Source organism: Tinamus guttatus, unplaced genomic scaffold (genome assembly GCF_059628265.1).
Source record: "Tinamus guttatus ecotype Peru unplaced genomic scaffold, ASM5962826v1 Tinamus_guttatus_pri_ptg000451l, whole genome shotgun sequence".
NCBI classification, from domain to species: domain Eukaryota; kingdom Metazoa; phylum Chordata; class Aves; order Tinamiformes; family Tinamidae; genus Tinamus; species Tinamus guttatus.
Genome location: NW_028288985.1, coordinates 2,622,492 through 2,639,446, shown reverse-complemented (window position 1 = coordinate 2,639,446; position 16,955 = coordinate 2,622,492). Strand labels below are relative to the sequence as shown.

The 16,955-nt window shown below is 40.4% G+C and overlaps 1 protein-coding gene across 1 annotated transcript; it reads left to right on the top strand.

Annotated features, from left to right (window-relative positions):
- Window positions 1-3,351: 3,351 nt before the first annotated feature.
- On the top strand, window positions 3,352-16,180 carry EDEM1 (ER degradation enhancing alpha-mannosidase like protein 1). Its single transcript, XM_088532055.1, has 12 exons — window positions 3,352-3,746; window positions 4,846-4,918; window positions 7,774-7,877; window positions 8,565-8,736; window positions 9,694-9,877; window positions 10,468-10,642; window positions 11,152-11,272; window positions 11,704-11,874; window positions 12,472-12,545; window positions 13,608-13,704; window positions 14,397-14,582; window positions 15,438-16,180. The coding sequence occupies exons 1-12, from the start codon at window positions 3,367-3,369 to the stop codon at window positions 15,525-15,527; spliced, it is 1,827 nt and encodes a 608-aa protein (XP_088388181.1). The 5' UTR covers window positions 3,352-3,366; the 3' UTR covers window positions 15,528-16,180.
- Window positions 16,181-16,955: the final 775 nt, after the last annotated feature.

Below are 16,955 nucleotides of genomic sequence, written 5' to 3'. Positions count from 1 at the left end.
CGCTGCTTTTTTTCTTTTTTCCTTTTTTTTTCTTTTTCCTTTTTTCCTTTTTTGTTTCTATTTTCTGTTTTTTTCTTTCCCCTTCTTTCCTCCCTTCCTTCATCCCTTCCTCCCTCCCTTTTCTTCTTTTATTTCCATTTTTCCTTCTTTTGCCTCCCTTCTCTTTCCTTTTCCTTCCTTTTTTTCTCCTTTCTTTTTTCCTTTTTATTCTTTTTTCTCCTTTCCCTTTTTTCTCCTTTCTTTTTCCTTTTTCTCATTCTTTATTTTCTTCTTTTTTCATTCTTATTTTCTTTTTTCATTCTTTCTTCATTATTTTTTTCCTTCTTTCTTTTTCCTTTTTTTGTTTCCTTATTTTTCATTTTTTCTTTTTTCCTTCTTTTATTTTTCCTTTTTTTAAAAAATCCTTTATTCACCCTTCTTCCCTTTTTAATGTCATTCTTTTTTCCTTTTTTAATTTATCATTTTTCAATTTTTCCTTCTTTCTAAATTTTTCCATTTTCAATTTTTCCTTTTTTTCAAAATTTCCCTTTTCAATTTTCTCTTCAATTTTTCCTTCTTTTTCAATTTTTCCTTCTTTTTCAATTTTTCCTTCTTTTTCAATTTTTTCTTTTTTCAATTTTTCCTTTTTCCTTCTTTTTCAATTTTTCCTTTTTTGAATTTAACTTCTTTTTCATTTTTTCTTTTTGTTTCTTTTTCTTTCATTTTTTAAAATTTTCCTTTTTTCATTTTTCCTTTTTCTTTTTCAAAGTTTCCTTTTTTTGATTTTTCCTTTTTCAGTTTGTCTTTCTTTCTGACATTCCTTTTTTTCTGTTTCTTTTTGATTTTCCTTCGTTCTTTTTATTTTTTCTTTTTTCCTTTTTTATTTTCCAATTTTTCTTTTTTCAATTTTTCTTTTTCAATTTTTTGTTTTTAATTCTTCCCTTTTCTTTTTTCAAATTTTCCTTTTTTAAATTTCCTATCCTTTTTCATTTTTTATATTTTTCCTTCATTTTTTTTTTTTCAATTTTTTATTTCTTTATCCCTTTCCTTCTTTTTTAAATTTTCCTTTTCTTTTTTCCTTTTTTTGAATTTATCCATCTTTTTAATTTTTCATTCTTTTTCATTTTTGCCTTTCTCTTTTCAATTTGGCCTTCTTTCTTTTCCAATTTTTCTTTTTTAAAATTTTCCTTATTTTTTCCTTTTTCCTTTTTGTTTCATTTTTTCCTTTTTCTCAATTTTTCCTCCTTTTTTCTTTTTTCATTCTTTTTCATCTCTTACTTTTTAATTTTTCCTTTTCTTCTTTCAAATTTTCCTTTTTTTGTTTCATTCTTTTTTCTTTGGTTCTCTTTTTCATTTTTTTCATTTTTTTCCTTCTTTTTCAGTTTTTTACTTCTTTTTTATTTTCCCTTTTCTTTTTCCTTCTTTCCTTTCAATTTTTCCTTTTTTAAAATTTTACTTTCTTTTTTCAATTTTCCTTTTTTCCTTTCTCAACTTTTCCTTTTTTCTTTTTTCATTTTTTTCTTTATCCTTTTCCTTTTTTCAAATTTTTCTTTGTTCTTTCTTTTTTCCTTTTCTTTTTCCTTTTTTCATTTTTCTTTTTAAATTTTCCTTTTCAAATTTTCCTTGTTTCATCCTTTTTTCTTTCTTTTCCATTTTTTCTTTCATTTTCTTTTTTCTTCTTTTTCATTTTTTACCTTATTTTTCCCTCTTTTAATTTTTCCTTTCTTTTTCCTTTTCTTTCTTCATTTTCCTTAATTTTCCTTCGTTTTCCTTTTCCCTTTCCTTGTTTCTTTTTGTATTTTACTATTTTTCCTTCTTTTTGAATTTTTCCTTCTTTTTCCTTCTTTTTTCAACTTATCTGTCTTTTTAATTCTTCCTTCATTTTTCATTTTTTCATTTTTTTCCTTCATTTTTCATTTTTCCTTTTTCCATTTTTTCTATTTTTCATTCTTTTTCAATTTTCCTTCTGTCTGTTTAAAATTTTCCTTCTATTTTTCCCTTTCCCCCCCCATTTCCTTTGTCAGACAAGGAGGAAAGCTTCTCCCAATGTTTGAACACAGAACTGTCCCTGAGTTCTAGTTCTATCCACTATTGTGTCTCAGTCAGGTTCAGTTTCTCAGGCTCAGCTGCTCCTCGGTAGCGCAGTTTCAAGTGGCAGAGCAGTTATTTCTGTCCATTCGAGCTGTACCCATGCTTGGTCTCACTGTTGCCGTGTGCCTGGTCCAGTCATTCACTATAAGTGATAGACACAGCTTCTTGTGACAGCTCAGGCCAATAGCCCTTGCCCAGTGCTAATGCCAGAAAAGGCGCATCTGCAGCATTAATTCCCCACTCCATTTCAGTGTGAGACCACATAAATTCATAGTAATGGCATTTTTGTTTCTTAGTGACTTTTAAACCTCCCGTAGCCTTCATAAGCTGATGAAGGAAAGCTGGATCTCAGTGACACGATGAAAGGAAAAGTCAGTGGGGCTCTTTATCCCCTGCTTTATCCAGAGGACATTAAATTCTCTTGAAGGCAGGACGCTGCCAGCAGCCTCAGCGCTGCTTTTGTTTTTAAGGCAGGAGGCCTTAAAAGGCAGGAGGAAAAAAATAAGTAACAGTAACCAAGATTCTTCACAAGAATGTAAATACTCTCCAAAAAGATATTTGTACTGTAAGCTAAGCACTGGAGATTTAGCAATTTACAGTTCTTCAGCAGCTAATAGACTTTGTACTCTAAAATGTTGACTTTTAAAGAAGTATCTCCCCTTCCTTTCTCCCGCCTGTGGAATGCACAGTCACAGGAGGCCTTTGAGGAAAAATTTCTGCCTGCAGAGTCTCCTCAAGAGGCCCCTCGTTGCGTGAACTCAGGCGGCCGAGCAGTGCCCATCTCGTCATGGCAACGGCCGTTCTATATAACCTAACGGCCTCGAGGGTCGGCGTGGAACGCGGTGCCCGGAGGCTGAAGCGAGAGGCCACTCGGTTGTGTCGCTCTGGGGCAGCCGCGGTCGCTGCGGGCAGCGCTGCCCCACGGGGACGCCGCGCGGCCCCGAGACGCTCGCGTCTCCCCTCAGGCGGCCGCGCTTCTCCTCAGCCGCGGGGGGTGGGGCGGGGCGGGAGGGGCCGCTAACGGCCGCCAAGCCCCGCCCCCAGGGGCCGCGGGGGGCGTGGCCTCGGCCGCGCGCAGCCGGCCTGCCACGACGCCGCCGGCGGCTCCGCCCCCTCGCGCAGCCTCCTGACTGACATCCCCCGCGCCCAATTAGCGGCGGGCACGGCGGGGGGGGCGGAGCTGCGCGCCTAAACGTGCGCAGCAGGGGCGGGGCGTGCTTGCCCGGTGGCGAGGCGGAAGCGGAAGCGGGAGGCGCGGTGCTGGTGAAGGATGGTGGCGGGCGGCGCGCGGCGACCATGCAATGGCGCTCGCTGGTGCTGGGGCTGCTGCTGCTGAGGCTGGGGCTGCACGCGCTGCTCTGGCTGGCGCCCGGGCTCTGCGTGCGCCCGCGCTTCGCCTTCCCCTTTGCTGCGCGGCGCCCGCACTGGGGCTCGCTGCGCGGCGATGGCGGCGGAGGGAGCGCGGCGCCCGCGGCGGCGCCGGCGGCGGGGCCCGGCGGGGATGAGTACGAGGCGCGCTACAGCGGCGCCTTCCCGCCGCAGCTGCGCGCGCGCTTGCGCGACGCCGCCCGCCGCATGTTCTCCTTCGGCTACGACAGCTACATGCGGCACGCCTTCCCGCGCGACGAGCTCGACCCGCTGCACTGCCGCGGCCGCGGGCCCGACCGCCGCGACCCGTGAGTGCCGCCCGCGGCGGGACGGGACCCGCCGGAGGGACCGGGGCTCCTCGCGGCTCCCCTAGGTCCCTGGGAGGGTGGTCGGGGCTCCTTAGCGCTCCCCAGGGGTCTCGGTGGGGCTTGGGGCTCCTTGGGCCTCTCTAGGCCCTGGGGAGGGGGTCGAGTCGGGACTCCCGGGGAGTTTGGGGCTCCTACTGGGAAGGTGAGTGTCAGGGCACCTTACAGGCAGGAGGCAGGTAGGGACACCCCCCCACCCCCACCCCCCAGGGCCAGGCGCTGCTGCTTGGGGCACCTCAGGACCTGGGGGTGCTGGTTGGAGTTTCTTGGAGCTCCTGAGGACCCCCTGGGGGGGAGTTCAGGCTCCTCGGGGCTCTCAGGCCTGGAGGAGGCTTCCTTGGGGAATGTGGGAGTGTGGGTACTCCTCAGTTACCAGTGCTGTTGCTCTCGGCCATTGCGGTCCTCTCACCCTGCTGACCCCAGAATCAAGTGCTTTTCATATTTTATTTATTTATTTTTGGGGATAAGTAACAAATTTCTGAAGTTCCTCTGCTTATTTTACATGTCTTTGAGTAACCTTAAGTTTTTGATGCATCTGGGCGATTATAATTTGAACTATAACTGCAATTTGAGTGATCGTTTATTTCTCCTGCTTCCTGGGCACCTTTTTCTCAGTAAGATGTTACAAAAAGCAGATGTTGCCCTCACCTTCCTTGTGTGTTTTGAGAGTACAGTGTTCCCCTCTTCTCTGCCTCTCTGAGAGGACTTGCATCTCTTGCAGCCCTAAATTAAACACATCCCTTGCTCTCTGTGTTGTACTTGCTGAGCTGTAGCTTGGCACACAGGTTTCCTGAAATACCTTCTGAATCCCTGTGTTACTGTGCAGTTTTGTGTACTTGTCCCAGGAGCCCAGCTGTGCAGGGCCTCTACTCGTGCTGAAAGCTGCTCTAGCTTCTAGGGCCTCAGATTTTCATACTAGGTTGAGACTGAAGAAATCAAGGTGAAGGTGTTGCTTGCCTTTCAGATAACTTGGCAGTATTGGGGGGAAGATACTATAATTGTTTGACTAATTGTGTGGGTTTTTATTTTGTTTTGCGTTCAGTTCAAATCTGAATATCAATGATGTCCTAGGAAACTACTCACTAACTCTGATTGACGCACTGGATACCCTAGCGGTGAGTTGTTGAAATATATACATACATATTTTATTCCCATGTTTGTATTGGGGGATGATGCAAGTTGTACCAAAGAGAAATTATCAATTAATAGGAAGAAATTATTGATTAATAGGAGGGATGATTGCAGTGTCACAGAGAAGAGAGGTAGTGGGCCACATATCAGTTACAGGGAAAGTTGAAGTGATATGACAATCTCTAGAATTTTGTCTAAGCTTTAGGTATTTACTGAATTTTAACAAATCCTCAATCAGTTTTTCTGCAGAGAAGTCTTTAATCTGTTTAGCTGTAATAACGTTGCTTCTGTTACATGCTAAGGGTTCAGAATTTGTACAAAGCCAACCAAAGTTAAATTTAATCAACTTCTTCAGGAAGGAAGTTCAGAAGGGTAGTGTAGGAAGCTGAGATGAACAAACTGAATTTTGCAAATTAATTTAAAGGTACACTAATGTATCTTGGATGTATTATCAAGACGTAATTCTTATGCTAATTTAAATCTAAAGGGCAGTGTCTTAAGGGGATATGGTAGTGAATGTCTGAATGGATCAAGTCAGTTTATCGGGTGAGAGGTTTTGAGAGAGATGAGAAAGTCCAGATGCCCTTGACATGTGGGTCTTTTGTTTGTTTTGTCAGTGCGGTTCTTAGTACTGGTAGGGAGGTTAGGGGAATGGAAATCTGTCACAGTTGGTCTGTCAGTTTATCTTCTGCCCAGGTGTGTGAAACTGAGAATCAGAACTCTCTCTGGAGCACAGAACTTCTTTTAAAAATAGCTTATGAAATTGCAGTTCCAAATTGCAGGGAATTTGAATCGGAGCACAAGTATCGTTGTGACTTCTGATCTCAGTAGTAGGCAGAATTTTGAACAGATTTGAAAGGAAAGAGACAGAGGGGAAGCAGGCTACAGTACACCTTTAACTTAATGCCCTCCAAAAGATGGGTCTTGCTACATTAATGTTTCCTGGTATCAAACAGTTCTGATATTGTTTCTTGTTCTGATATTGAACTTAGACCACACTAGATCTTGAAGCAGCTCAGGATTTAAAAACAGTGCTACTTGTGGAGCTGAGGGAGAGTATTTAGAAACTGTAGAATTGTTGAAACACAGGCTTGAGGGGAAATGGGAACCGAAAGTATCAAACCGGAGGGAGTCACTCCATGGTGTTTTTGCAAGACCTGCTGTTAAGCTGAACAGCCACAGGAGCTTTTTTTTTTTTAATTAAGGTTATGGATATAAACGGTGCTGATGAAACTTTCTTATGCATAGGGTAGATTTGCTGACAATAGTAGAGATTCTTTAACATAAAGAAAGGCAAGATGAGCCTGCGAATAGTTAAAATTGTCGTGAAGTTTTTCAATAGGAGGTGAAAGGGTGTAGTATCTTCTAAGGTTAACTTGTTCACTTCCGAGAAAGTCTCGTCACCAATGCTCAGGAAGCATGGATGTGAACTGGAATTTGCGGGAAGTACTGAAATGATAGGAGGAGAGCCCATCATATTCAAGAAGACTTTCAGGGCTATAGTTGTTTTGCCTAGGTTTTTCATAGATCTATGCAAATCTATGAAAAGTGGTGAAGAGAGGGGAAAAAGCTAATAGAGTTGTAAAGCTGCTTCTCATCTGCTAAATAGACTGTTATATGCATTTCTGATAAGTCTTGAAAATAATATGGTGCTACCTCAGTTTTATAGTGTATTTTTGGAATAGTATAGTGGAAAAGAGGTCCTTGAACTCTTTAGAACTCCTTTAGGTTCTAATACTCATAATCAGCCTTGTTTTTGCGCCAGGTCAAATTCTCGGCCTTTTGGAGCATGGTCTATTCCTGCCTATGCACAATATCTGTTGTCTCTTTCCCTTTTAGGGAAGGGTGGTATGTACAAGGATTATATTTATTTTTCAAATTATAAAATACTTCCCTTTGCTGAAATGGAATTGTAACTCTGTGGTAAAAGCCACAGCTGTTTAACTGAACAGGGCAGTAATGTACAGAACTTAAAACAGGAAGTCAGATAAAAGCAATTTGAACAGAAACAGTAATTGGGAATTTGAGCTGTTTGGTTGATTTTGTGTTGGTAAAGCAACTGCCATTGTCTCCAGGCAGGGAGTAAGCCTGCTTTGCTCTTCCTTGTTCTTAGATCAAATATGTGACCATTACTCTTTCCTATTAAATCTGGGTATTAGGAAAAATAGGCGGACTCTGTATATGCTCAGCCATACAATAAACTTAGGAAAGCAGGAATGTGGATTTTCCTTCCTCATTCCCTTTTTCTTGAAGCTGGAGCTAAATTTGCTTCTCTCTGGATTTAGGCAAAATCATTCAGTAGGGTAATATCCAAACAAAACCAATGCGAGGAAACTGCTGAACAGAGCATGCAGTGCTGAATCAAAAACCTGAAGGGTCAGGTTCCCCTGGTCAAATAAATGTCAAACCAGGCTGCATTGTTCTTTTGTCTCTCAGGTTGTGTGTGTCTTTTTCTTTTTTTTTTTTCTTTATTTCTTTTTTCTCTTAGCAGAACTTGTTGAATTCTGTGCATAGCAAAGTAGTTGACAGAACACTCAACGCACAAGATCTTAAGATGTTTTAGGCTCTTGTTCAGCGAGATTGCCCACAGTGATTTTGGGGGTGGGAGGAGTACATGAGTGCATAGGTTAGTCCAAAGGACAAAAATTCATCTTTGTGGGTTTCCCTTTTTTAGTGTACTTCCGCATATCTGTAAGATAGGTAATTTGGGAAGGCTGTTAGCAAGAACTCGAAGTTCTCCATTCTGTAGGTAGCTAATATGGCAAATTTAAAATTATTGTTCTTTTACTTCCCCCTTCTGAAACAATAATTAGACAAAATTGTCTTTTTTATGTAAAAGGTAATGGGAAATTCCTCAGAATTCCAGAAAGCAGTGAAATTGGTGATTGACACTGTTTCATTTGACAAAGACTCAACAGTCCAAGTTTTTGAGGCAACAATCAGGTATGTAGTCATAAATTCCTGTCTTTAAAACAGGAACAAGATTAAAATCTTAACCTCTTTGGCTCTTAGACCTTTAATTTTTGTAGTAGATGCTTGCATTTGCATGTAACAATCAATCTTGATTACAGATTTAACCTGTTTCTATTATTTTCCATGGACCTTCTGCTTACTTTGTTTTTAAACTTTTTATGGGGAAAATCACTGTAGGTGGAAAAACAGCCTGTCTGCCTTGGAGATCAGTTTAATGTACTCTGATTTTCTGAGTCTCTGGTTGAAATGGTTTATTCAAGTACTGCTGAACTACAGCAGTAGTTTTGGTTTCTTTTGGTGGAACATTAGGTTTATTTAACAGCTCTGTTGGCATTTGCAGCAGCAAAAAAACAACGGGGGAAGGTTGTATTCACTCATAAATATGCTTGATATGTTGTAAGAAACTTCTGGGTTAGGATAAATCCTGCAGAATAGGATCTAGGGATTACTGTGGATGACAGGTGAATGTGATGGCTAGACTTTCACTCATGGTGGTGAAAACAAGATCTGTTTCTGGGGTGAATAAATAAAAAAGTATATCTAGAAAGAAGAACAAAGTAATATTCCTATTAAAGGTGATATTGGTAAGAATTTAGGTGAAGAACTAGCTTTAGATCATATTTAAAAAAAATTGAGGGTTTCTTCATTTTCTAATAGGGTTTTGGGAAGCCTGCTTTCTGCCCACATAATAATTACAGACAGCAAACAGCCTTTTGGTGATATGACCATTAAGGATTATGACAATGAACTGTTGCATATGGCTCATGACCTAGCGGTGAGACTACTACCAGCTTTCGAGAACACCAAAACTGGAATTCCTTATCCTCGGGTAAGTGAGCACCATGTGCATCAAAGCAGTGGAAACAGAATCCAAAGCTGGTTATTCGACTGTTCTGCAACTCCAGTTGCTGTAGTGAATCTTTTCTTTAAGCTGCCCTTTTACTTTGTGCACTGTTTTATGTGATTAATAGTAACCAATTTTCATGCAGTTTGACTGGAACATGTCCTTCTCTCGTCTTCCTCCCCTTCTTATATCAAATGGTAGTAAATAGAGCTGTCATTAAGAAGGTTAACAAGAAATATAAAGGTGAATAACATAATAGTTAGGAAGTTACTATTTAGAATAAAGTTAGTCTATAATACTTGTCATACTGCATCATCTTGGGATTTGTAATTTCCTTGAATACAGTGTCACTGCCTCCGGTTTTAAACAGAAGAACTTAAGTTCTAGTGGAAGAACTCTCAGGTGTTGAACTACTTAGCACTTGCCTCACTACTTTTATTTTCTGGGGATAGCTGCACTATCTTTTTTTCCCTTCACATTTGTCAGGCTGAAGAAATGCAAACCTCTCACCTTTGTTCAGAGTGTGATAAAGGAGCTGAGGGTGGTATAACTTGTCTTCAGTTGAAAGTCTTGAATTCAAGTGAACTAAATTAGAGGAAAAAGTAGTTGCATCATGTCTGGAAGAAACTAAATGATTAACAGAAATGTGGAAAAAGTGGATTGAAATTTGGAAGGGTTAAGAAATATAAAGATAGCAAAATTGGGGTTCCCCACCCTTTGATATAAATTTGGAAGAATTTCAAGAATTCTTTCAGGAGAGCTTTTTGACTAAGAAGCAATCCATTGGCTTTCCAACTGTGCATGGATAGCACATCCTGCATTACAAACACTAATAAAGGCTTTGTAATAAAGGTAATACTGCAGATTAGAACAAAACTGTGTGAGCTAATTTATAAGCAGGTTGTGTTCTTGCAATTAATACTTGCTTTTCCTGCCTCGTAGGTCAATCTGAAGAAAGGAGTACCTCCAAACAGCAATAATGAAACTTGTACTGCTGGAGCTGGCTCCCTCTTGGTGGAGTTTGGTATTCTCAGCAGACTGCTTGGTGATTCCACATTTGAGTGGGTGGCCAGGCGAGCTGTCAAAGCCCTCTGGAATCTCAGGAGCAATAACACTGGGCTGCTAGGTAATCCTCATATGCTCAAGATCTCTCCAGCAAGGTCTTTGGGCTCAGGTGATGTTGTATTGACTAGCTCAGTGTTTTAAGTTCTCTCTCAATGTTTTAAGTTATCTTGGTCCCATGTAGTGGAATGCTATCGTTCAGCAGGTTTGCTTTATGTGTCTTAAACTGTACCTTTCCGACTATTAAGTAGTGCTATCTTGTATCTAATATTGTGCCTTCTGTTGACCATGGCATTTCGAAAGGGGTATGAAGTCTTAATTACTTTTTAAAATTGAAATGGCCGTTTTAAAATTTGAAACGGTTAATGTGAAATGGCACATTTCAAAGACAAATTTCTCTTGATTTTGGGACATGAGTTTGGAGTTGTTGCAAGTATATCCTTATTAATATAGCTTATGAATAAATTTACTTAAAGCAAGTATGTGGATCAATTCCATAAGTGCTCTGTAACACTTTATTTTATAGTAGTCTTTGTTCTTCCCCCCTTAAGACTTCTTGAATAGATAATATTTTTAAGTTCTAGTTCTTGTTTTATTCTTTCTGATATACTTGGAAACATTTGGCTAAAATCTTGTCTTTACCTTCTCTGAAAGGAAATGTTGTGAATATTCAAACTGGCCATTGGGTTGGAAAGCAGAGTGGCTTGGGCGCAGGGTCAGATTCGTTCTATGAATACCTTCTGAAGTCTTACATCCTCTTTGGAGAAAGGGAAGACTTGGAGATGTTCAATGATGCTTATCGAAGCATTCAGAACCACTTAAGAAGAGGGTATGTTATTGCACTTGAGTATCTGTTTCTTAAGTGTGTAAATACTTAAGCAGGAGATGTCATTTATATGCTGTTTGTACCATCCTTTTGAAAGTCTGTTGCTTTTATGGTAGTCACTGGAAATACAATTTTAACATACCTTTCAGTCAGTTGATCAATGTAGCATTGGTGCTAAGAAATTAAACTGGTAACCTCCAAAGTAGTAAATGACGTAAGGCCGTAGACGTGTAAAGGATATGAATTGAATTGGCTGCAGCAGTACTACTTAAGGCCTGATTTTACCTGCTGTGTGTTGCTTTTTTTTTTTAGTAGGACTTTGATTAATATTGCGTAAGGATGTGATGCACTCACCTTTAAGAATGAATTTTTGAGAGCCAGGCTGGCTTTCAGCATAGTGTTAACAAAGCTGTGGGCATTTGTCTTTGCTAGTGGTGGTGTTATAAAATGGAACATGCATTATATTCTTCTAAAATAGTGAATATTTACATATGCTTACTGTTACTTGGCAGCCGAGAAGCTTGTAATGAAGGTGAAGGTGACCCTCCTTTGTATGTTAATGTAAATATGTTCACTGGACAGCTGATGAACACGTGGATTGACTCTCTGCAAGCCTTTTTTCCTGGACTGCAGGTACAATATGCTGTCATTTTGTTATGGGGACTAAGTGACACAGTGCAGGGGTGTCAGAGGAGAAGCTTGTTCTAATTCTAGGCTTGTAAATGAATGTGAGTGTCTCTTCTGAGTGGAGCTTTAACCCACGGTTTAACACTTGCCTATTCTCTCAGCTCGGGGGCAGCTTCTGGGAGGTTTGGCCTGCTCTCTGCTAGATTTGAGATGCTTTTCAAAATTTCTGTGTTATCCTGGTGTTTTGCATGTATCTCAGTATGGGACAAACCTCCACTGATGCTTTTGGTATGGAGGGATTATATATAAACTCTTTTTTAAACTGGTCTTTTGTTATGAGGGGAGTGTTTCATTGTAGAGCATGTTGTCATAGAGTATGGAAAGCAATTTGCTGGCCTGGAGAGTTAAACACACCTGTTTATGGCTGTTATGCCTAGGTGTTGATAGGAGATGTGGAAGATGCTATTTGTCTTCATGCTTTTTATTATGCCATATGGAAGCGATACGGCGCTCTCCCAGAAAGGTACAACTGGCAATTGCAAGCACCGGATGTTCCCTTTTATCCACTGAGGCCAGAGTTAGTGGAATCCACGTATCTTCTTTATCAGGTACTGGTCTGCACTAACAGCTCAAATGTTTTGGCTTTTTTTTTTTTTTTCTTCCCCAGAAAGTTGCTTTTCCACCTCTAGCTCCTGCTGTGTAACAGTCCATTGCTAATGAACTGTTAAAATAGACTTAGTAACTCTGTGTCTGAATGTTTTTGTACAGAGATTTCTGTGTAGAGCACAGATTGTCTTATAATGTAGTTGGTACATTGTTTGCTCTCAAAGTAGGCTTATAAGACACACAAAAATGATTGTAAATGACCTTTTGAAAAAATGCCTGACTTTTACAAAGCAGGGTTCTTATTTCTTAATATTATTGAACTGTTGCTCAGGCACAGTCCATAACTATCTGGAAATAGAGTAAATTAACTACTTCTGGCTAAAAGAAAACTATCAAAGAACTTGAATTTACTACAGGTTTTATTAGGCTCTTGCGCTAGGGCAAATGTGACAAGCTTGCACGGAGTAATCAAAGTCATGCTTCTACAAAAATAACTTTACCATAACACACAGGAATGTCACACTGGAAGGCCTTTATTGTAAGAGTTATTTGTACAAGATTTTCAGTGTTCTGACTACCTTTTGTCCTTCTCTACTCAGGCCACGAAGAACCCATTTTACCTTCATGTAGGAATGGACATCCTCCAGAGCCTGGAAAAATACACAAAAGCAAAGTCAGTCTTCAGTATTCTTATCTCACTGCTATATTTGCACTCTTTATTACATAAGCATGTGTGTTTTATTATATAAGTGTACATATTTGTACATGTAAATATCTTTATATAATAGACACGCACTTTTACCTGTATCTGATTGTTTGGGTTCTATATATCTATTTATATAGTAAAGAAACCAAGCCACCCTCTCATCCCTCAAAACCATGAGGATTGACTTATTTATTGAACAGCTATTTCTTTCTCATTTGAAATTGATAGTCCAGTGATAAGGTTATGTCTTCAGAATTTCATAAATCTACCTTTTAAAAGGTATTATTGATGATCTCATGCCAAAGTTGGCAAACTTACATCTTTCCAGCAAGAATAATTCTAACCCCTTGGACCCCTAGTGTTTAACTGGACCGGGGGATGTTAGACTTTGCATATTAGTATCTTTCCTCTCAAGGCCATAACTGTGAATCATCATTTCAATACTGAGTATCTGAACTTCTTGCAAAATTCAGAGGAAGGACAATAGCTTTTATTCAAATATTGATATTTACTACTATTATAGCCAAGTCTATAGGAATCATATGACAGTATAAAAAAGTGCTATTTTGCAGTTAAGTGAGATTCAGACTGCTCTGTATAATGTGGTCTGAAGAACTAAAAATGCACTGTGTGGCAATTTGTAGTTTTGTCTGGGAGGAAGAACCCCTCAAAAGGAAACCTTTGGAGATGGAGCAGCATTTAAAAACTGCACATCTTTTATGTGCTCAGTATGGGGAAATTACTTTTTTTCCAGATTTTGTTGAGGATGATTTGTTGTCTTTAAGGGCATTTTAGTAAATCAGCACAACAGAATAGATAGGTCACTGTCCTTCTGTCTGCACAATGTCAGTGAATAGTCTCATGAGGAAATGATTCTATGAAATAAAAAAAAAATTACTGCTTCTTTGTATTTTTTTTTTTTTTTAATTAAGCGGATCCCTTGTGATAGATGGAATGGTCTAAGTTTGGGAAATACTTAGAGATCAGAACATATGGGAACTAAATCTAAAATCATCTCAAATCTTTCAGGTGTGGCTATGCTACGTTACACCATGTTGTAGAGAAGACAAAAGAAGATCGAATGGAGAGCTTTTTTCTCAGTGAAACATGTAAATATTTATACCTGGTATGTATATATCTTTCATTTTAAATGCATCCTCTTATAAGCACTGTTTGCAGGCATTACAAAGTAAGCAGGTAGGAATTACTGCTCCTGAACTACTAGAAACCGCTAAGGAGAGGTGATAAGGATCAGAGCTCACTGGAGAGCGCTCAGTGCCTCTCTTTGAGCCCTGTCTCCCAGCTTGGGGGTGCAGGCTGGAGCTTGGCTTTTGGATGCTGGGGTGCCGAGTTGGCAGCTGGGAGGAGGGCGCACGGTGGAATTGCTTGGCTGAGCTGCTGCTCGGAGCCCTTCTGCCTCCCTAGCAGCGGCCTCTGGCTTCTCCTCATAAGACTTTGGCAGTCACGGGAGGAAGGAGTTGAGCCCACACTGCTTAAACTACTGTTCTCAATCAAAGAAGCTTTGGACCAAGTGGAAACAGTGAATGCCAGCCTAGAGATGCCTGCATAGTGCAGCTTAGAAAGCTAAGGACAGTTTAAGAAATACTTCCCTGCCTAATTTTAACTGCCAAAATAAATCCCTTGCTTTAAAACAGCTTATTTCCATGTGCTTGAACAGTAGCTACCCTTTTAGTACTAAAAGGTATGCCTTCTGTGTGATCCTTCAAATGCCAAAGCGAGTGCTTTTTTGGCATTTTGATGCTAGAACATGAAAGTGTTATTGTAACTTGAGCGCTCTCTCTTGCTTCCCTTGTTTAGTTGTTTGATGAAGAGAATCCACTGCACAAATCTGGAAATAAATATATGTTTACTACTGAGGGACATATTGTGTCTGTGGATAAACGTTTTCGTGACTCACTGTGGCGGGATACCTTCCCTGGAGAAGAGGACAGCACAGAAAGAATCAAATCAAATGAATTGAAGGCAGTCAACTTCAGTTCTAATGTAAGCAATAATCACTCTTCCAAATTGTGTTAATATAGAGGGAATATGTGTTGAACTGGATTAGGCAGTGGGGAAAAAGTCATTTGGAAGTGGCACTTTAGCACTCTCTTTTCCCTTTTTCAACACTATGTATCTGAGACTCTCCCCTGTGAAAAATGCTTTCAGTAGTTAGAATGGATTAAGATAACACAAGACTGATTTAGTTGAAGGTGCAATCCTTCCTTTTGTAAGTAATTTGGAGCAATTGGTTTATTCTTTGTTAGGTTATTTCCAGTCACTTTTCCCTTTTCCTCCGCTTTTGCTGAAAGTCTTCCAGTGTTGCCGTGATGGGGAATGAGAAGAGTAAAAAGTGTTTTTAAACAAGGCTTTTCCCCCCAGCTCAATCCAAATGTTCTGAGATAAAGGTGACCTGTTTTAGCTAGGAGTCAGCTGTGGTACAGAGCTACAGGTACAGTACCTATCACTGTTCAGAATCTCAGCTTTTTTTACACATTTTTTTTTAAACCTGTTAGTAACTTCTAGCGTTGTTTTTTTCCCCTTACCTCCCCCTCCTCTTTGCCCTGTCCAAAAACCCTGTACTGCCAAAAAGCACTTAATATAAAAAAAAAAAAAAAAAAGGTGAGGGGGTGGGTGGCAAGGGGAAGAGCACTGTTGTCACAGTGCCCAAAGGAGATGCTCGTCATTGATATTTACTCTCCTGCTGTATGCGAGTGTGCCACTGGTGAGGGAGAGCACTCTTGGGTATGATTTTTCTGTGCTGTAGGAAAATCTGCCCTCACTGATGCTCAATAGTTTAAGGAGGATACAGGATTGACCATAAATTGAGTTCTAAAATTATTATGGTTTTATTAACAGTGCAACAGAGTCCCAGATGAGAGGAGATACCTGCTGCCATTGAAGAGTAACTACATGAGACAGATCGATCGAATGGTGGGCTTGATCTGAAGGACTCTGAAGAGTCATCTTTATGTCGGGAGGAGCACAGGACTTGCCTCCAGACTTCCTTGTCCTCTGCAGCTCTGCACCTGTCTGTGCTGAGTCACTTGAGTATCCCCATGCTTACTGGCTTTCAATTCTGGAGCTGAAGGGAAATCTTGTTCCCTTAGAGTTCTGTCTTCTGAACTATGGTAACTCCATGTGCCACCTGTGTAGAGTTTTCTTGTTGTAAGACTTCCTATGAAAAACATTATTGCAAATGAAGGCTGGATATACTTTTCAAAAAAAGAAAATTGGCATGTGCCATTTAGCTACCTCTTTGTAGCTGTGTGGAAGATGTCCCTTTAGAAAAGGGTCTGATATTTAATTTGAAGTGACCTTGGGATTGGGGAAGGAATGGGAAAGTGCAATTTCTAACAGTAAGTTTAATCATTGAATTATTTTGACTAGCAATACCCAATCTTAAATACTACTCAGGTAGGGACCTGCTGGTCATGGGTTTTGGCATAAACAAAAATGCTTTGTCTAGAATAGTATCTTGGAAAGAACCTCTTACATGAGCAGTAGTTATCAATATGGTCATGAGATCCCTTGTATACACAGTTGTATAAAACTGCGCAGTCACAAGAACTTCTAGCTACAGAAATGGGTAGTAAATCAGGTGCCTTTTTTGTAAGGGGGTGGGGAGGGAGAAGGGGGTGTACGAAGCCGCGGAGCTCTCTAAGCAGCTAGCTTGGTATCGCTTAGCTGAGCAGGTGTTCCAGAAGCTGCTTTGATTGTCGTGTGTCTAGTGCCTCATCAGGAGAGATGCTGCTAAAGTAAAGAACTATCTGACAGTATATGAAGAACAAGCTGTTCCACATTCCTAGTATTGAGTGCCTTGCATTTGTCTTTAGCAGCAGGAAAACCTCAGCCTTCTTTGGGAAGGGATGAATTATTTTTCATTGTTTGGTTGTAAAATTCAGTGCATTTGTAAGTAACTTGAGAGGCTTTTATTTCTGTTTTTAGTGCTAGAAAAATACTGACCACTGTGCTGGTGGCAGAGCGTGCTTCAGGGCTGGGTTTGTTTCCAAATGGGTGTAATTCAGCTGCTGTCTCTGCATCCTTCTGGGGCAGGAATCAAGAGCTGGTGTGAGGCTGCAGTGTATTAGCTTCCTGCTGCAGCAGGACACAGTTGTGTGTGTGCCAGTGTGTAGCAGGGTCGAGCCTGCAGCTGCAGTGTTGTGCCTGTAAACTGTGCCTTCTGTTTCCTATGAGGAATGGCAAAAACTGCTGTTTCTCCAGCCTGCCATCTCCGAGTGCAGCTTAGAGACGTCGGAGGAATAATTGCATGTGAGCCTCCAGGAAGAAAGCAGTCCAAATCAGGCTGGGTTGTTTTGAGGGATGAAAACAAACTGAGGTCAAACCAACTTATTCTAAGGATAACTTTTTTGTTTG